This window comes from Silene latifolia, chromosome 4 (genome assembly GCF_048544455.1).
Source record: "Silene latifolia isolate original U9 population chromosome 4, ASM4854445v1, whole genome shotgun sequence".
NCBI lineage: Eukaryota > Viridiplantae > Streptophyta > Magnoliopsida > Caryophyllales > Caryophyllaceae > Silene > Silene latifolia.
Genome location: NC_133529.1, coordinates 821449 through 843372, shown reverse-complemented (window position 1 = coordinate 843372; position 21924 = coordinate 821449). Strand labels below are relative to the sequence as shown.

The window sequence follows — 21924 nt, the reverse complement described above, 5'->3', positions numbered from 1 at the left end:
GCGTCTTACCTGCAATTTCTTAGTTATGATGTCTTTGAACTATGAAATGGTAAATGAATGTTATTTGTATAAGACTTCACAACGTAACTTTATATGCACAAATACTATTATACAACTTATTGTATATCATAATAAATCTAATTGAGCTTATGTATATTTTTTTTTCTGAGCTTTTATAATTTTTATTTCAATTTTAATTTTTTAATGACAAAAATTAAAATATAACTGAATATATATATATATTATATATATATATATATATATATATATATATATATTATTTTTGAGTTTCATCATAATTTTGTAAGTTCAATATTTTTATAATAGAGTTCAAATTCTTTTAAATAAAGCTCGTCATTTATAAGTCGAAGCTCAAAAAATGCATTATAAAGTTCAGTTTCTAATCCATACAACCAATACAATTATTGTTTGATTGTATAGTCTACTGATTGCTTTATCTACATTGTATAAAATGTTTTGTTTGCATTGAAGAAAATGATGCTTTGATTGAGAAATGGTTCTAGAAAACAAGAGGTAGCTTAAGTGATAAGAGCCTTCTTACTCCAATCCTAAAGTTGCGGGTTTGATTTTCATCCGCGACATAAGTGTGCTCATTTGAATCCAAAGAAAAATTTGAGAAATGGTTATAAGCTTTAATCTTTATTAAGCTTTACCAATTATTTTTACCTTCCCAAATATTTGTATCTTTTTTTTTATATATATTTTAAGTTTTAGATGTAAATTCACCTTGTATTAAAATAATTTACCATTGTATTAAAATAATTATTTTTTATTTTTATGGAAATATAACATACATATAAATATTTTTTTCTCATATTTATCTTTCAACTATCTCATTTTTTCACTTGTATCTTTTTGAAAAGAAAAAAATTGACTAGTCATAATTCTTGACAACGAGATCAAAACACATAAATTTTTGTTTTAAACCAAATATTTGGTAAAGATGGTAAAAAATTGGGTATTTCGGGTAAAAATCAAAACTTCAAAGTTACCGCATGCATTTTCTCTTTTTTATTTGTTAAAGAACAGATAATATCTCGGGTAGGAATCGAACCTTCAACCTCAAACAGCAACGTAGCAGAGCTCTTTACCACTTGAGCCCATACTTCTCAGGTTCAACTTCAATTAATTTTCCTATTTTGTGTTTTTAATTGGTACTCGTACATATCTATATTCTATATATGTGTGTATATTGTAGAAATAGACTTAGTTCCTGTTGGAAATAGGGGCTTTATTTAGCAAAGTCATTTTTCCATATTGTCCCACATTGGTGAGGAAAAGAAAGATGTATGTGTTTATATATCTTTTTGGGCCGAGTGGTCCGGATTCGTGATTCGGGATTTGGGATTTGGCAATCGCCTGCGGCGGGCTATGCCTATCTTTTTGGGCCGAGTGTGTGTTTTTGCTGCTTCTGTTTTGGTGTCAAAACAGAATAAGAGAAACAGTCCACCTGACTGTTAGTGGGTGAGCAAAAGGCTCCTGTTCTTCAGGCCTTGACTGCTGCAGTTTAGGGGCACGTTTTTAGCTTCTGAACTGCTCCAGTTCTGCTATAAATAAGACCCTGCTCTCAGCTTCAAAAACACATTCCAAAACACTCTTCTTCCTCTCTTCTCTTCTGTTCTCTAAATTATTTCTGGGTATTGCTTAATTTCGTTCCTAAGTCTCTCTCTCTCACGAGTGGGCGTGACAGTGAGGAGGTTGTAGTGTGATCCTTGGGGAACTACCGGCACTAGCTGATCGCCACCACGGTCGTACCAGGCAAATAGTTTTCAAGGCAGTGGCATCCTACCACGGCACTACGTTTACGGTTCTATCTTTCTGCTCTCTTTTGCTTATTTTCGATTCTGGTTTTTATCTGTTACCGCAATTAAACCAACAGTTCCCTATGGTTTAGCATTATCACACGTGGCCAGAGCATCTACACCCTTTTAACTTTACCGTTATAAGTTGACGGAGCCATGATTTTAACTCAAGGGGTCTAAAGGTATTATTATAAGGGTGTTCGAAAAAAATCGAATATTTGAACTAAAAATTTGAATATTTTCAAACGTCAGCGGGGATGATTGCCCCTGCTAGCCCCCACGCTCCACCACTCGTTATATTAGAGAATCTCATGAAAAAACTGTTTTGCAGGTAACCTATAAAGGGTTGTTTGGTTCAAAGTATCAAATGAACTAGGCTTGGCCCGTAGAAAACACTAAAAAAACACTATATGGGTTGGGCTCGGACCAGACATTAAGGAGCCCAGCCCAACCCCTTTTTAGTGCTGGCCCTGGGCCACAAAATACCAACCCAGCCCGTCCCCACGCCGGCTCAGTGGACACGCCTAAGTATGAAATATTACCATGTATAAATACGGGTAAAGTGTGAAAACGTATACAACTAGGGCCTTTAAGTTATACTCCCTCCAATTAACAATAAACCTCTCATTTCATTTTGGCACAAAAAATAAGGAAATACATTACCCTACCATATAATTAAATTTGGACCACACAAATACATTACCCCACCATACAATTAAATTTGGATCACACAAACACTTACCAAAAAAGGAAATAGAGAGGTTATTGTGAATAACCGAAAAAGGAAATAGGAAGGTTTATTGTGAATTCGAGGGAGTATTAGGTTCAAATTGGCTCAAACATTTTGATTATTGTGTAAACTAACCCTAGCAATGATTGTTCTTCAATTTAATTGAATTTATTTCTTTAAAATACTTAATAATAAAATAAATAATCATTTAAACGATTTTTCTTTTCTATTAATTGAATGCAGAGTATGATTTAATATTTTTTGTTTATATAGTATACTTATGAAGGAGAGATTTTTATGAGATTTTTCTTTTTACGATTATATTACACTATAGAAATCAATAAAGAAAAAAACAATATCATAATTTTTTTTATTTTTTATATTATTTTTAGAGAAAAATGAAACTAATTGATGAACATCCCCCACTAAAAGAATAAGAAATCTCCAATTTTTCCCGCCTAAATAAATTTGGCTATAATTGAACTTCTTTATATCATATCAGTAAATAAGCTTTCGTTATATCATATCTGTAATTGAGCTTTCATTATATTATATCTAGAACTTGATTATACTGAACTTCCCCTTTTTCACAGATTAATACAAAATATTATTAATAATAAATTTTAAGGTTTTTCTAAATTTTGTTACCCTTTTTCTTTAATATTCCTATATAAAAAACCGTGCATTCGCGCGGGATCTATAAACATTGACAAATAAATAGTTAACTTAATACATTTAAGCAAAATATTGGGGCCAAGTTGCACCTAATAAAACTTTGGGCCTTAATTAGAGGTGATTAAATGGCCCAAGCCTATTGGCCCGGTCCCAACATGCTTTTTTGTAGGGCTTGAGCCTTTTATTTTAGCTCAAAAAAGCCCATATGTCGGCCCAAAAAAGGCCAAAGTATTTTTGGCCGGGTTTGGGCCAAGCGCTTGGCCCGACCTTGGGCCAAGCGCTTGGCCCGACCTGACCCATATTAATTAATAAAATGATCATTTTTCTTATAAAGTTTGTTTAAGTGAACTTAAAGTTATAAATAACTCTTTACACTCATGTATAAATTTATTGAGATTTAAAAATGATGTTTACATAAAATATATCATATCTTCTAGACATGATTAAGCATTATAATGTGCAAATTGTTGTTTTTATTATATTTTTAGAGAATAATTCATATGCATTTCGTCATATTTTGTACGATTTTATAAACCAAATATGTTTTTAAAGTATTAGTTGAAGTTATTATGCTACTATTTTTCGTTCGGCAAGGTGTAAAATTAAGGCCCAAAAAGCCCATTTAGGCCCGAAAGACCAGTTTAGCCCATAAGGGCCAAGTTTGGTCTCACTACATAGATCGACACATTTGGCCCGATCAGGCCCATCACGCATACATGTAGCATTTTTATTATCTTGGCTCAGCCCATGATCACCTTTAGGCCAAACCTTTGGGGCCAACTTGCTAATTTACCCCCTATGTATTGGTATAAGATTGTGAGGTAAAGTGAGGATGTGGAAGGGTAAAGTGAAAGTTTAACTATTTTCTGAACATTAGTTAAAATAGATAGATGTGAACATTAAAAGTTGGGAGGGGCTATTATTAGTTACATATTTTTTAAAAAAATTAAAATTATTTATGTAGGGTATTTTTATTTCTTTGAATCACTAAAATTGATGGTCGTTCAAAGATTGACCCAGAATAAATTTGATAATCCGAGTTAGGCTTAAGAGGAGGTTAGTAGGATATTGGAGAAGAGGATATGCGATTGGATACCTAGAACACAATCGTAGAACTAGTATCAATTGTCCTTAGGAATTGCAAATGCGGAAGGGTGGAGTAGTTGATAAATTGACCGTAGTCGTAGATGGTCAAACAATCAATATATGGATAGAAAAATAGGGTGGTAAGTAGACCTGTACTCGGGTCGGGGGCAGGGGCGGGTTCTCTAGGTCAAACCCGGGCCAGGCTAGGGGGGAGGGGCGGGGTTGGCCGGGCGGGGTGGGGATATGCTTGACCCCGGTGCGGGCCTTACTCCTTTTTTTTTTTTTTTGCTAAAATGGCAAGCTAAAGGCGGGCCAAGCCAAGTTGCATAAAATAACGGGCCATGGGGGCCGAGTTCGTACTGGGTTGAGTCAGCCCGTGCTGATGGCTACCTCTAGTGGTAAGCAAGCAGGCGGTCCAAAACAATGAAAATTTTGAAAATTTTACTTTAAATTTTCATTCTGTTTTCTCTAATTATCTTATTCCATATCCGAAATTATCACCGGAAACTTTTTAACCTCTAAATTTAGGGACAAATCCAATTTTTTCTTCAAAATTTTATTTGAATCCATTTATCCAATTTGGATAATTCAATATTATCCCAGGTTGTGTTATGGGCCAAACACAAAGCAACATCCTACAAACAACCCAAAGTAAAAAAAATCGGCCTTAATTTTGGAGGGTTAAAATTTGGAATCCATCAATATAAATAGAATTCACTGTTCTAAAACCCTAGCCCTCACACCTCTCTTTTGCAGCCGCATTAGGGTTTTAGTAACAATCTCAAATCTCAGATCTCAAAATGGTGAACGACAGCGATGCTTTGCAGACTGCCATGGCTCTGAAATACAAGCTGGATGTGGCGGAACAGATGCTGAAAAAGGGTAAGGCACATTTGAACAAGGCTACGGATAAGTTGGCAGACAAGTTGTTTGAAGAATATAAGTTCTCTGATCCTCTTCTCCAAGTCTGCAAGGCTGTTGATGTGGTTCAGGAAACCCAGGTTGGCGGACCATTTACACAATATCTGCTGATATGCAATCAGTTTAATTTGTTGGGTAAGTTTCAAGCTCTAATGCCATTTTACATCGAAGCGAGGGATATTACTACCTTGGAGTTCGAGTCTTTGGATAAGGTTCTTGGTTACGTAAAGGATTGTATCGAGGAGGAATCTAGTGCACGCTCTGAGTTCCATGCTGTGATTCGCGAGTTAAATGCTCGTGCTAATATACAGGTTGCCAGTGTTGAAGAGGCTGAATTTGTGAAGGAGCACACATCTTTGAATATTGCTTACTCCCCTCGTTTGACCCCACAAGAAATCATGAAGATTAGAGCTGCTATTCAGTGAAGCTGCTGCTGCCCCGGAGAGAAGAGATTATGTCTATAAGTTGGAAATATGAAGTTAGTTAGAAATATGTTGGAAGTTGGAAATATGAAGTTAGAAATATGAAGTTAGAATTATGTTAAATAAGTGTTAGATTTTGTTAAGAAATTGTTAAGAAATTGTGAAGAAAGTGCTATATTTTGTGAAGAATTGTGTTAAATCAGGGTTAGATTTTGTGAAGAAGAAATATGTTAACTCTGTGTCAGATTTTGTGTTCCGAGTTATTAAAATATGGATTATGAGTAAGTTGTAGTTTTTGTTTTAATCAAGACAATTTATGGAACTGATTTGTCATGTAATCGTTTTATTATTATTATTATGTGATGATTTTGTTTGTTTGCATGAATTTCCAAGTAGATAAAAATTGTGATGTTTATGATGTTGAGTTATTGTTTTGGGGGTGATCTAAACCTCTAATGAAGTTGCAGCTAGTTAGTGCAAACGTGAACGTATTTTCATCTGGTCGTGTAGATTTCTATGGGATCCCGGTTTTTTTGGATTTTTTGTTTGTGTTTTCAGGTTTCATTGGATGCTGCTGCTTAACCTGCCTTTGGATATACTACGAACCTATACAGATTGATCAGCAGGTAGTTCCATATCTCCTATTTTTCGGGGTGAGTCTGATATTCAAGGACCCTAAATCCACCATATAGAAATACATTGGTAACATTGTGGTTGAATCTCATCTTGGAACTTGTTCTTGTTAGGCTGTGAAACAAAAAGAAGTGTTATGATCAACTTTAATAGGATAGAGGAATGTTATTTTTTTTGGTTATTTTACCTTGGAGCTAACTATAGTCATAGTATCAAATCTCTATTTCTGTCATGGTGGTTTTATCGGTTGTTGTGGCCTGATCTGGTATGTGCAGCCAAGATCGCCTCAAAATGCATTATATGGTGTCAAGGTAAAAAAATGCTTTAGAAAAAGGGGGTCACAGTAAAGTTCAAAACCTTGGCGAAATGCTCTTTGTGGCCTTGATTTAGATACTGTCGCTATATTTTGTGTTCATTCCTGGATTATCTGGTTTTGGGCGTTTATCTGTTTTTTTTTATCAAGTTTTTACTCCTGTTTTGAGGTTGTCAACAAACTGCGGAAATATTATGTTCAATTCTCAAAACAAACTGCGGAAATATTATGCATGAGGTTCACAGTAGTGTCAATTGGTAGCTTGTAGGCTTGTAGCTAGTTGGAGTTACTTGACCATGCAAGGATCAAGTAAGAAATTGTGCTTTAGGTGTGTTTGAATACAATATGGTCCTGCGTAACTTGACCAATTTACACAAGACAATGAGGCAACACACAGAAATGTGTGACGTTCTTGTAGTGGCCATCTAAGTCAGTGTATAGTATTTAGGCCATCTGTTCTAATTGCAGCCTTGCAGGTATTTAATGTTCCTCACACGCATCTGGTTGAAGATAAAGGGGGTCAAAACTGGATGACTAGAGACAAGGACAAATTCAAGTTTTCCGGAGGGGGTACAAATTTTTACATGGTGCAAATGAGTACTTGGATCAAATGTCTCAGGTTTTTAGTTTGATATGCAAGTAGCTAAGAACATCAATGTTGGCGTGACTTAAGTCTTATTTAGTTATGTGACGTGACTTTAAGTCTTATTTAGTTATAACATGTTGATGATTCTTGCAGCTTTTGGCCAACATACACGTGTTGTACTGGATGTTGGATGCGGTGTTGCAAGCTCCGAAGGATCTTCATGAGAATCAAGTTCAATTTGCACTTGAACGTGGAGTGCCTGCGATGGTGGTAGCCTTTACTACGTGTCCATCTGCATTTTGTTTTGTGCGGTGTGTTTTAGCCTTGCATTTGTTTTGAGGACTGAACAAGTCGTTTAATCCTTGTGTGTAATGTAGCTCTTGCCTAGATAACTTCCCTACTTCGAGTTTGGATGGCACATTTGAAATGTTAGAAGTATTTAGAAGCATATCTCATGCCATTTGATGGTAAAAGTTAGAAAAGCATATCTCATGCCATTTGATGGTAAAAGTTAGAATACACTGCCATGGAATTGGACAAAATATTATTACTCCGTATTATTTTTTATAAGTGAACCTTTTACCTTACTTTTTTTACACTTGTTCCTCAAAATTTCAATTGTATTGTTAATCTTTTGTTCTTCTTTCTATGTCTGTATGTTAAAGATGAAATTCATCTACTTGAGGTCAATAGGATACTACGGGCAGGGAGCTAGCCGTTTTAGAAGAGTAACTTTTAACCTTGAAATGTTATATAGGTTTTATTCTTCTATATTTTGTAGAACATTTTTTTTGTACATTTGAAAAAGAGCCGATTTTGTTTAAAATGTTGCTTAAGTTTCACATTTGTCTCCGTTCTTACAAATATTGATATGGTATACCGTATACCCCATCCCCACCTGTTTTGATTATATGAGTCACATCTCCATTTAATTTTCCATCCTTTTGGAGAGAGTGACACCCGTGATTAAGTCTTTGTGCATTCAGCTCTAAATAGCAAATTGGTGTTGGTATAGTAATGATCTAAAACCATCAGCATTATTTTAGGTTCCTTTTCTCTTTACTATTTTTGTTCGTCAATTTTTTTGCATGATTCAGTTTCCTCTCTGTACCCCTTCGTTTTTGGTGCCTTCGTCATTCTCAGTTAAGAGCTAGGGTTACCTACATTTGTATGAAGTCGTAAGTTTCCAAGGTGCAAGGGACACGTACATTTGTATTGTGCCATACCACATCCATGGTACCTCTTTGGTTTGACTATAGAGCCCATACTTTCCCTAACCGTGTGTCAAAACAGCTAGCCAAACTATGTATATTAAAGATTTAGTTTGTTGTTGTGAACCTTGTTCTTTGTCTATTGTCATGGGATTTCTGCACATCAATAATTCTCTATGATTATTTTGGCTGTGATGGATTTTTTGTTCTTTGTTTACTATTCTTATACACATTTGGTATCTGTACTTTTTTTGCAAGTACCAGTTGCTTTCACTGTATTCGAACAACACTTCAGTTATCCTATTAATGTCTGCTTATTTCTTATCAAATTGTTGAACCGTAAGTATGGATAACAACGTAAGAAATGTTGAACATGTGATTACTAGTATATTGTGATAATTTCTCGTGGTATACTTCTTTGTAGGATGAAGGCGGCTTTTGTAATTGTTGAGCTAGTGAAATGCTTGTCCTTTTTTAGCTCTGTTATCACATGAATATGATTTTGATGTTTTGAACTCGGACTTTTTTGAGAAATTCACTTGCAATTTTATTTTAGTCTGGACACTCATTGCATCTTTGATTTGATGAACATTGCAGGTATCTTTGAGCGCTTTCGTGGAATCCTGCATGAAGGAGAAATCGATAAGAGAGTTCAATTTTTGATTGAAGGCCTATTTGCCATCAGAAAAGCCAAATTTCAGGTTTGAGATCTTGTAATATTGTATTTGTAATCTGACTTAATTTTCTTAGTGCCTGAATACTTAAATTTCCTCTGACCATTTGCATTTACAGGGGCATCCTGCTGTTCGGCCTGAACTGGATCTTGTCGAGCTGGAAGATCAGCTGACTCATGAGATATCACTAGAAGATGATGTGATAGATCCTGAGACTTCTATAGGTATTGGATTGCGGGGGTCCCTCCGCGTTTTTTTTTTCCTGAATTTTGCTTGCATGCGTGGATTTTGGTGAGCATTAACTAAGTGCGATCCTATTACCACTGCAAAAATGCAATCTACTTCTCTACCATGATCTACTGAGCCTGACACGTGCACTGAGCTTCCATGCCTTGATTTAATTGACTCATTCTTGGTCACTTGTACATCATTTGCAGATGTTTTCAAGCAGGATCCTAATTTCGTGGAAAATGAGAGGAAGTATGAAGAGGTGAAGAAGTCCATACTAGGAGATGAGTCAGAGGACAAGGAGGACGCTGATTCTGGGTCTGATGAGGAGGATGACGAGGAGCAAATGCAGATAAAAGATGCTACAGAGACTAATCTTGTTAATCTTCGCAGAACAATATATTTGACAATTATGTCCAGTGTTGATTTTGAAGAAGCTGGTCATAAGTTACTAAAAATCAAGCTTGAGCCTGGACAGGAGGTTACTAATCTGTCCTTTAATTTTCTCTTTACAGTTGGCCTTGTTGCACACCATCCTGACTTTGTCTTGCTTGATCTTGGTTAATGGAGACAATTTAGGCTGTGTACTTCACTTATGACTTAATCTTCGCTATGCATGATGTTTTCCATAACTTCGAAGGTGGGACTATATGGCCCATGGTTACCGAATTCGCTCGGTACCCTACGAATCGCTAATTGTTAAAAGCGAATTCTATCATGTTGCTTAGTGAAAATACATATAACACACATTCTATAAGCGCGAATCGTGAATTGGTTAGGACGTACTTCAAAGGTGGGACTATATGGCACATTATTATAGCCTCTTACTTTGGTATGTTTTTGCGACTGGTGTATTTATATAGTCTGTCTTTGTGGTATTTGAAGGCATTGAAACCTAATAATGTGTTCCAAGGTATAGTCTGAGAAAGTTACCATAAGCCCTGATAAGTGAATAATTTCTATTTTGTTATTCTAACTGAGGGCTAAGTATCACTCTTTAGTCTATATTTTCTGGGGATCTGCAGTTTTACGGCTTATAATTTTGATGTCAGTGTGTCTACATTTTATCTAGTGGACCAAAATGTAATTCTCTGAAATAGCAAATTCCTTCTCTGGAATAGCAAATTCCTTCTCACTCCTAGACTAGAATTGTTTAGTATCTTCTGCCAAAAGTTACGATCTAAATAGAATTGCACAGCTACCTTTGCATATGTTTCTCTGTACCCCTTTTTGTTTATGCAAGTTATTTTCTCCTGGTTCAGGGAAGATGGTTGCAGAATTTTATTGTGCTTGATTTGCCCTGATCAAACTTGTTTGAGTGTTTCAAGTGGTTTTCGGGATGTGTGAACCGTTGCCTGCTTTAATTTTTTATCTGGGTTACAAGATATTCCTATATCAGACTTGTGATGTGTTTTTGTATGTCTATGCAGATGGAGCTGTGTATAATGTTGTTGGAATGTTGCAGCCAAGAAAGGACATATCTTAGGTATTATGGCCTTTTGGGTCAAAGATTCTGTATGATAAATAAAGTGCACCAGGAGAATTTTGAGACATGTTTTGTCCAGCAGTACTCCATGATCCATCGCCTTGAGACGAATAAGTTACGTAATGTGGCCAAATTCTTTGCGCATTTGTTGGGCACTAATGCTCTCCCATGGCATGTCTTATCGTACATCCGGCTGACTGAGGAGGATACGACTTCCTCATCCCGTATCTTCATCAAGATCCTTTTCCAGGTATTTGGAGAGCGTCAGTTATATTCTTTCTTTCAAGTTTTTTTTTTTCTTAGTTTGCGGTGATTACTTGGGAGACTTCTAACTTGCGTAGCAGTTTATGTCTATTAACCACGGAGTACCATATGTTTGTAATTTTTTTCGTTGTTCATTGATTGTTCGAACTCTTAATGCAGGAATTGTCTGAGCACCTGGGTATCCGTTTACTCAATGAACGGCTAAATGATCCATCGATGAATGATACATTTGAGTCAATTTTCCCTAAAGATAACCCGCGGAACACACGCTTTGCTATCAACTTCTTCACGTCCATTGGGCTCGGTGGATTAACAGAGAATTTGAGAGAATACCTCAAGAACATGCCAAGAATGATAATGCAACAACAAAAACCAGAATCAGAGGATGAATCTGATTCTGGCTCAAGCTCTTCAAGTTCCGACTCGTCAAGCTCTGAATCAGAATCCGACAGCAGTTCTGATGAAAGCGACAGTGATGAAGATAAGCGTAGAAAAAGGAGAAAGAGAAAATAGACAACTGCGTAACCCATTTCCAGGGACGAGATTTCTAAAGGTTTGTATCATATCTTTAAGAACATTTTCAACTGTGGTTTACAGGCTGAATATTTTTTTGCCTTTTGTAGACAATCTGGTATTCTAGTTTACTGATAAATGTTCTGCAAATTGTACTTTCTGCACGATTGCATATATATTGTCTTCAAACTTGATCGCCTTTCTTGCATTTTATGATTTTTGGATTCACTTTTCAGAAATTTTGTTGTGGTTGAGGCATGAAAATTGGGACCGACGGCCCTCAGTTGGGATGAACATCGAAAATTGGGAATAAATATGATGAGAGTTTTAGAGGTAGCTTTCATTATACAGAAAACTCTTACTCAAGCTGTGCATACCAGATTCCCTCTATCTTGACATCTTTGGGAGTCTTTGATCCCAAATCCCCTATCTATAAAAGCTGGAGCATTTAAAAGCTCCTCATTGGCTGCTGGAATTCAGGGAGGGAAGAGACCCACGTTCTACTAAATTGTTTTCATTACCCTCTCTCCTCAAAATTGCATTTAATTACCCTCTCTCCTCATTTATATATTATATCCCTATATGATTATTTTATATGATGCAAATGTTATAATTTCCAGATAATTTCCGTATTTCATGATGATGACTACTTAAATTATTAAATGAAAAAAAAAAAATTTAGCTGCTGGAATAACCAAATTAAAAGTAATTAAAAAAAATATAAATTACAGTCCAAAATTACATAACCAAAAAATATAAATTACAGTACAAAAAATTACATACCCAATAAATATAAATTACAGTCCAAATATAAATTACAAACTAACGGTAGACAATCTCTAATGTTGGTGTAACAAAACATTCATCATTCATCATCGAGATCTTATGAACTAGGTAACGTTAACTAAATGTCGCCTAACCACCACCGTCAGTAGGGTGGCATAATAGTTAAGCTGCCAACCGTCATCATAAAAAAATAACAAACCTTTATATTTGAAAAAAACTCCAAACGGTGACACAAACCATTCTTCCATTAACGGAACTTGGTAACATTAGCTCATAACTTCAATCATACCTGTACATACAACACAATTTTTTGTTATCCGCAATTTAATTTTATAAATTTAATTTAATAAAACTATAAACGGAATTTATTTTTATTTAAAATAAAAATTACTAATTTAATAATCTTTATTACGAGTCGGGCTAAAATTATTAAAATCTGGAAATAAACAAATGTTCAGTAGGGCCAAATTATTAAATTAAATTAAATTCCACACAAACAACCCACAACAATATCAGATCATATCATATTGCCATAAAACTACCCACTAACAATTAAAATAAATTAAATGACAATAATCCCCCCACTAACAATACATGCTGAAAAAAGGGACAACTTTATCAAACACTAATTCTGTCCTGCAGAAAATCAGCCTACTAACTGCATAAACACCGAGAAACTAAGCAACCATGATATGAACATTATATGGTTTGAACATTATAAATTATAAATACACCACAAAATCAGCCATTTGACACTCACAAAATCACATTCAACAAACATCTCACAACAATACCAACAATGCAAGAGCCATAACATATCAGTACATATCAGTGTATCAAAGTTGACAAGAGGAGCAACATGTGTCTTTGTACAAAGCTAGGGTAGTACAAAAATGGAAGAAAGAAGACTTTAGGAAAGCAAATGCTGGAGAATATTTCTCAGTAGAACGAATATTGGTGGATAAAGAGGTAAGAAACTTCACTTTATTTTTACTAAATCTTATTGTTTTCAAAAGAAATTTTACTGAACACAATTATGCATTCCAGCAACCGTAGGAAAACCTCTTATACAAAGCTTCGAAGACCAAATAACCGGGGGTTACACTTACAAAATCGGCAGATTTCAAACGTTCCAAAACCATGGCTACGAGAATGCTACTGCCCATAAATGTCGTATCAGGTTTGGATACACTACAACAATCGAAATCAGGGAAAGAGGAAGCACTTCAAAAACGGTTAGAAAAGAAGAAATAGTGGAAGAGACACTAATACAAGTATGTGTTTAATTTTTAATGTTTACTAATCCATGCTTCAGTCATTATGATTAATGATGTTTACCAATCCATGAAAAAAGTTATTATGATTAATGATTACTACTATTCATGATTAATGATTAAATAATTATGAATAATTCCATGAAATTTTTAAGGAGTATATAGAGATTGCAGATACTTAGCTTTGTTTCGCTGAGTCCATAATCTTTCTATAATTAGAAAGTATCCAAGAATCCAAAGTGAAATATGAAGATTGAACACAAGCTACAAAAAAAACACAACTTTTATCATTACAAGATTAAATATATATACAAATGAATTAGCTTTGCTTTTTTTTTTGGCGCAAATGAATTAGATTTGCTTTGTTAAGTCTATAATCCTTATAAATGAATTAAGAGAGTGTCAACAAGAATTTATTTGAAATTAGGGGGTTAGGGAGTGGATTTCAAATGGGTTTATTTTAGCCTTATTTGGATTTGGGAGGGATCCAATAGGTTTGCCAAACATTCAAATTGGTCCAAATCTAAATTTGAGAATACAATCTTGATTCTCAAACACACCATAAATGAAATGATAAAAAATTTAAAGCTCAATGAGTACAAAAACTTTCATAGAGTCGAAAATCGTTATTAATCGGAACAAAAAATTCAAGTGTCATATAAAGCTTGAAACTCATCCTACGAAAACAAAAATCTTCTCATTAGGAACAACATAAATAGATAGAATAAAATAGAATATTAAATAATATGATAAAAAACTACAAGCCTAAAGGGTGAAGATACTCAACTTCGTAGTGTACACAATTTCATAGCTCAAATAAAATTTCCGTCTGAGAAATAAAGGTTGAACTCAACCTAAAAAAAATTAAACGTAATCATCAGAACATTAATAATGAAAATATTAAATTAATCTACATCATGGGAAAAAAAAGCATGGTATTAAAATAAATTTCGTTTAGTATTTGGATTTGAGCCATCATTCGGGTTTGGATTCGGGTCATCGTTCGGGTTGAAATCGGGTTAGGGATCGAGATTGAAACCGGGTTGTGGTTCGGGTTTGAAACCAGGTTATGGTTCGGATTTAGATACGGGATTAGGGTTTGGATACTGGTTCGGGAATGGATACGGGTTGGGAATGGATTGTAGATTTCTGGTTATGGGTTGAAGATATCTGGGTTTAGGGTTGAAGAGTCCTGGGTTTGGGATGAATTTTCTGGGTTGGGAGATGAAGGACTGTGTTTGAATGATGAATTTCTGGGTTTGAAACCCAGAAATCCATCTTCAAACCCAGAAAATTGACCCCCAAATACAGATCTTCATCCCCAAAACTCAAAAACCAGACCCTTTCACCAGAAAATTGAAAACAATGGACAAGACAGAGCATGCAAACAAATTAATTCAAGGAATTAAAAAATTATTTTAACCTAGAAATATTTTATATATTTTAATTACAAAAATAGCACATTCATCAAATATAATGAATTTCAATCGTTACTAAATAAAATAATCATATAAAATGCAACAATTACCGCGATTAAAAAAAATTACTGCGATTACATATAAACTACTACTATTAAAAACAAATCTATGAAAAAATAATTCTTAAAGATGAAGAAACATATTGAAGAAGCATGAATCGAAACACATGAAAAGAAAACAAAAAAAATGGGAAATAAGAAAATCAGAAACGTACCCAACTAAATCGATCGCACATTATGACGATGAATTTGCAGATCGGCGGAATATAAGCACATAAACTAATATACACGCGATCGATAGTCGAAGACAGATTAAAACGGCGGAAATATAGAAGACCATGAGATTTTGAGCAGAGCAAAAATAGAGAATCATTGACTGTTGATGACGGCGAAAATATAGAGAGATTCATTGAGGCAAATACAATAATTTTAGAGAGTAATAATTTGTGTACTAATTTCTGAAGGGAGTACATAGAGAGAGAAGGGAGTGTGACGGCTGGATGAATAGAGTGGTGGTAGAATAAAAATAGGGTTTTCGTAATAACATGTGAAGGGCATATATATCTCCTTTTCTTTGGATCATACTCCCTTCTATTCACTATGTTCTTCCCCTTTCCTTTTTGCATAAGAAATAAGAAAGTGATTTTGGACCATACAAAACACACTACCCCACATGTAATTTAATTTGGACCACACAAATCAACCCAAAAAAGGAAATAGAGAAGAAAACCCGAATAATCCGAATAAGGAAATAGGGAAGAAAATGGTGAATAGGAGGAGTATAAGTATAAGGTTATAATTGGCAAAAGTAGTAAATTAGCCCCTTAATTTAGTTTAATCGTGAAATTCAACCCTTAAGTTTAAATTGGAGTGATTAACTTTTGCAAAATGTGAATTTAAGCCCCATATCAAAATCTCATGAGAAATTCATTTTCTCATACTGTGATTTTGTGAACACCGAAATTAGCTGCATGTTTTATATAAAAAAAATCGAATTTTTAAATATAAATAAAATTATGTTTTAAAACTCTAAAAAAATTAAAAAAAATTATTTTATATTTTTTGAGGAAACATTTTTTTAATAAAACATTTCTTTGTTACCTAAGAAAACTTAGACGATTAAAATAAGGCACATATATGTTTAGATTATTCATCTATTTTTCAAATAAATAAATAAATTATATACTGTATATTTTTTAAATAATTGTTAACAATTTTAGAAAAAAATTCTTTTATAAAATTTAAATATTTTTTTTATAAAATAATTTAAAATCTTCTCTAATTGATGTAAATTTATTTTAAATTGTGATTTTTTTTGTTAATTAATTTTTTTGAATTTTTTTTGTATATTTTGTAACAAGTATAATCAATTTCACTTTTTATATATGATACATTGAATTTCTAATGAGATTTTGGATAACGGGTTTAATTTCACCTTTTATATAACTTATGAGGTCTAATCACTACATTTGAAACTCATGAGGTTTAATTTCACAAATAGGCAAAGTAATGGAGCTCAATTACCACTTTTGCGGGTTAGAAATATATATGGATAATTTGACACGGCCCATATTAGTATTACTACAAATACAATAGTGTTAAGATTGACCCATATATATGGAGTATTATACAATCCGCAAAAATTAGATGGATTGGCCCAATATAGTCATAATAAAAATAAATACTTCTTCTCATCCACTCTAAAGGTAACATAAACCCATTTTTTGTGAAGGAAAAGTGGGTCTATGTTACCTTTAGAGTAGATGAGAGAGAGTATATTTTATTCTTTTTTGGAAACTCCAAATTCATAATATAATACTCCCTCCTATTCTACATAACTCTCCCCTTTCATGGAGGGCACGAGAATTAAGGGAGGGGAGTATTATATGATAAAGTATTGAAGTGGGGTAGGAGATTGGAGAGGGGAAATGTATTGTGTGATTAAAATAAGTATTATTGTGGGTTAAGGTGATTAAAATAAGGATTGTTGTGGGGTAAAGTGATTAAAATAAGATAAAGTATGAATATTGTGGGGTATTGTTGTGGGGTGAGGTGATTAAAATAAATATAAATGTATGCCAAATAAGGAAATATGGAGAGTATTGTGAATAGACGAAAAAGGAAATAGGGAGAGTTATTTAGAATAGGAGGGAGTAGCTTTTTTAATAATAGTTCTTATCATAATCATAATACATTTAATTTCAAGATAATTAATTGTGGATATATATTATCTAATATTCACATCTTATTTTATATTAGGTAGAAGTGTAGAACAGGACGATGAGCAACCCGAGTGTCATCTCCCGCCAATGTTTATATTGATCCTACTACGTCACTTACCTCCAACCACGTTCATTTATATGCTCCCGTATCCAATGATACCGTATACAGTTACAACCCGTGCATTTTTTGCACGGGTTTAAAACTAGTTGGTGTCAGATGACTGAAGGCTCTGGGAATGCTCCAATAATTTCCCCTGTTTCCGGGTTGCTCTTGGTGACACTCAGTGTAATGTTACACTGAATCAGTATTCTCGACTCGCTGGCCAGGTAACTTCTATACTAAAGCGATTGAATCATTGTGTTCGTCATTCTTTTTACTAGAGGTAAATCATATAGAGGATTCGAACTTGCAACAAGTGTACGAGAAACTGACATGAATTCTTGATGGAGAAATATTTATCGTCGTCCCATATACCTTTCAAACACAACGATCGTATAGACCAATTTTGGAATTTAACACTGGAGTCCAGGCCCATGGGCCGTGAGTCATGGTATGGCACGGCCCAATAAATTTCCGGGTTGGCTCATGGCATGAAGAGCCATGAAAGGTAGTATGTCTCATCAAGGTTTTCGGAAAAATTTCAGGCCTAACTAGTAACGAAACGATTATCTGGGTCATACACATGAAGAAGAAAGCTTTGTTCTTTCTGACTTAATTTCAGTTCAGCTTAATTTTATTTAGTTTAGCTTTATCTATTCTCAAATTAAGTCTTTATTCAGCGTTATTTAGTTCAATTTAATTCAGCTCTATTTATTTAAGTTCGGCTCCTTCCAGCCGAAAAGAACAAGATCTAAATACACTTCATAAATACAAGAAGGTTTCCTCGTAACCCCCAAATAGTGATAGGAGGACTATCTTCTTTGTTTATAAAATAGTGCACTCCCTCCTCATTTTGTTAATGCGGCATTGAATTGTGGATAAATTATTACATGAGTTCGATTCTCAATACTCCCCTCATATAAAGACCTTACAAAATTTTTACCGAGCTAAATAATGTAGTAAATCATACGTAGCTGGCAGATTAAGCCTCACTTTAAATCCTTATACCCAAAACATAATAATGAGCTCTGATATCATGTTAAATTTATAACACATGACTTTACCACACCAATACAAACGAGCACAAGTGACGAACCCAACCAACATAACAAGGACAATCGTATCGATACACGGCTGGTGGCATGGTGGTACCCTCACTAAAATTTTGGCACTTAACAGCGGATCTGACAACCGGGCCTAGACCAAGTCAGTTCAAGGGTATGGTCCTATGGCCCTATATCATGTCACCTTCCAAGTTCCAATTACGCCCATACATTTATAGACCCAAATTTACCAAATCAACTTTAAAAAAGGTCCTACATTTGTTCTTTAAGTATTTTCTTTATTCCACAACTTCGCCGACTTATTGTCATACATCATGAATCATGATACTTGTTGAAATAATCGGTCTCTTTTAAGACAATTATATTTATCTCTAACTATGAAGGGGGAGAGACAACTCTGACAAGATTCTTATCTCTTCCTAAACATTTTTTTTATCTTATTCATCTACTTGATCCGTTTTTTTTATATATAACGGATATTATTTAAACAAGAATTTGTGTGTCGAATTATTATGTTGTTATGACTTGGATAAGCACCAAAAACAAATAATATTGTGTGACAAAAACACTAATCATTAAAAATAATAATAATAATTGGTAGTAATCAAATAACTGAATCTCAACTATATGGATCGTGATACATGCATTTATTTTACGTCATTCATGAGTTACTTTAATAATAATAATAATTTCCAAATACCTTAATCAAATCAATAGGTATTGCTTGTGTAAAAGGAATAATGTTACTTGATTAAAAATAAGACATATTAATTGCTAGTTAGTGAATGTAATTGATTAAAGGTTAGACACTATATATGAGTTGTGATGGTATTACTATGTCTATAACACAAAATAATTGTTACTCCCTCCGTCTCGATTAATTGTTATCCCTTATTTTTTGGACAGTATTCATAAAGGAAGAATAACATGATGAATCTTGTTTGATTCGTCTTAGTAAGTACATTAACAATATCAAAGTTTTTCAGACTTCCGTAAATAAAGATATTTACGGAATAAAATTAGTATCAATAAACATGTAAAAGGTAAATGATAACAATTGACTAGAACATGACGACTAATATAGGCTATAGCACAAAATGAATATTTAGATCTTCAATCCGTCGTCTTAATTGAAATGATTGGGACCGAAACTGTACATCGTACTTATATAATCGATTGCTTTGGTGACATCTACTCCATTGAGACATGCAACTATGCAAGACATAACTTATTAACTTGGCAAAGGCTAAAAATCGTAGGTAGTTTAACAAAATCAAGAAAAAGCAAAGCTAATATATTTATATTTATATTTATATATATGGTCATGCTTTAAGAAAACATAGATTGTTGGTGTTGTTAGAGCTGCTTTTTTGTGAGAAGAGTATTTGTGTTGTGTCATTCTCTACTTGCTCTATATTTTGTCTACTGTAGTGTATGATTGAACTTATAACACAAAATCTCATTTGTGACAGTACGTATCCGTCACTTTGGAGTGACGGATACCATTTTCCCTCACAAATGACCCAAATAGAGGAGAGAGGGAAGTACATGGGGTGCACTCACCATGTCCCCCCTATCTGTTTTGTGAGTGACATTATCCGTCACTTGTTCCGACCCGTCTTCAGCAAGACTAATTGAACTTATAATTACGTTAACATTTCCCGGCCCACTATTTCAAAATTCTGGTATTATGTAGTATATAAAGTGGGAGTAGTAGGTTTGATTCTTTGATTTCTAGCCGTTATAATTATAGCTCCATTACACACTTGATGAAATTAATCAAACTTTTTTAAAAATTTGGGAAGTAGGTTTATTAGTTGGAAGTTCAGGAGCTATGAAAAAGCCCACATGTATATACAGATGTAATTCAATAGTAGGGATAAATTAACGGTTTTTTTTTACGCAGCAGTGAAGATAAGATAGATGTTTATATATAAGCAAAGTCGTAAAATGTTTACATACGAGCAAAGTCGTACATACGTATAACATTATTGAAAATAAAATTACAACTTCCTTTTAAACAAATTAACGGTTGTTATAAATATAAGAAATGACACAATTAAAAATAAATAAGCAAGAATCGATTTGTTGGTTAGAGAATTTAACCCAATCATGTTTTATTGTTATCAAAAATCGTATTACATAATATTGTTTTCTTGATAATCAGACCTCGATAATCCAATTCATCTATATTCCAGTAGCTCAATACATAGAAATAATCAATATTTCAGCTACTCGCAATATGTGATTTATACCATTTTTGTTTTCGAACACATTTATTTATGATATGCTCATTTAAGGAGCTTGATAACTACTATTTGTAACTTTATTTATCTTTCCGTGTTTTTGAAATATATATACTCTTTATATTAATCATATATATTGTAGTGCCAAAACTTAATAACAAAGTATCAATCAACCATTTTCTATTAGTGTCAATGCTTGTAAAATCATAATGCTTAGAGGATTCTAACACTCTTAGAAAAGCTACCTCCCTAGCTAGCAATTCAAAAGAAAGACTATAAAAATGGAAAATAAGATGAGTGAGGGGGTGATCTTAACTAAATATGAAGCAAATGACACAATTGCAATATTATTAGAAGGCTTCTTCCCTTGTATGTGGGAGACAACAAATGATGGAGCATTAATCACATCACCTCAAATAACACTAGGAGTAATAATCCCTTGCCTCTTGGACAATGTTTGATTAAAATTTACCTTATTTGTGTTTATTATTATATCAAATAAATGTATAAAATTCATTTAATTAGAAAAATACTTTAATTTGTACTTCGTACTAAATAGTGACATTTAACCTACAAAAATCCTGTATTAACTACGTTCAATAAAATCACACTCCATCGGTAAAGAGGTCGGTTCAGAGGTATTTTTCCATATTTATTCTTATGGTAAGATTATTTGTTTATCTTAGCTTAATTTAAAGTATATATATGTATTCAACAAATTCAGCTAACTCGGCTGCCAAGAAAAAAAAAAAAAAACAAATTAGATCTAACCTAAATCGAATCCGTGAGTGAACTTCGTAGGAAAACAAATTATTATCCATGGAGTACACAACATGTCAACATATTGATATTAGCAGAAGCAGATTGGTCAAGCAGATTATAAATGATAGATTGGATTAACAGGTTTGACTAGTATATTTCAATTAGCAGATTGATATTAGCAGAAGCAGATTGGTCAAGTAGATTATAAATAATAGATTGGATTAACAGGTTTGACTAGTATATTTCAATTAGCAGATTTAGTAGAAGTGTTTGGTAATTAGCAGATTTTGGTTAATAGAATGTTGTATCTATGTGTAGATTGTTGACGGATTCATATTTCACAATCTACTAATGTGAATATGCTGGGTAGAGCAGCATATTGAAAAACAGTAGATTGAGCTCCAACCTACTCTTTCAATATGCCATTT

At 33.7% G+C, this 21924-nt stretch overlaps 1 protein-coding gene and 1 long non-coding RNA gene across 3 annotated transcripts; one reads left to right on the top strand and one right to left on the bottom strand.

The window, feature by feature from the left end:
- Positions 1-295: 295 nt before the first annotated feature.
- LOC141652463 (uncharacterized) lies at positions 296-11759 on the top strand. Of its 2 annotated transcripts, none has more exons than XM_074459936.1 (8): positions 296-1134; positions 6216-6283; positions 7080-7173; positions 7343-9101; positions 9193-9298; positions 9512-9783; positions 10733-11038; positions 11212-11759. In XM_074459936.1, exons 4-8 carry the CDS (start codon positions 8985-8987, stop codon positions 11563-11565), a joined length of 1155 nt encoding a protein of 384 aa, XP_074316037.1. In that variant the 5' UTR covers positions 296-1134; positions 6216-6283; positions 7080-7173; positions 7343-8984; the 3' UTR covers positions 11566-11759. The 2 variants fall into 2 exon arrangements, with proteins under 2 accessions (XP_074316037.1, XP_074316035.1); XM_074459934.1 differs by having other exon boundaries at positions 7080-7222.
- A 469-nt stretch (positions 11760-12228) lies between these two features.
- Positions 12229-15645, bottom strand: LOC141652464 (uncharacterized). The gene is made up of 3 exons (XR_012547208.1): positions 15318-15645; positions 14413-14479; positions 12229-13889 (listed from the first exon to the last, which is right to left on the bottom strand). It is a non-coding gene; the product is annotated as an uncharacterized LOC141652464 (long non-coding RNA).
- Positions 15646-21924: the final 6279 nt, after the last annotated feature.

Excerpts from the sequence above, each read along its gene's own strand:
- LOC141652463 (XM_074459936.1), top strand. The coding sequence starts at position 8,985 with ATGAACATTGCAGGTATCTTTGAGCGCTTTCGTGGAATCCTGCATGAA. Across the intron at positions 9,299-9,511 it reads AGATCCTGAGACTTCTATAG|ATGTTTTCAAGCAGGATCCT; the intron begins GTATTGGATTGC and ends CATCATTTGCAG. Across the intron at positions 11,039-11,211 it reads TCATCAAGATCCTTTTCCAG|GAATTGTCTGAGCACCTGGG; the intron begins GTATTTGGAGAG and ends CTCTTAATGCAG.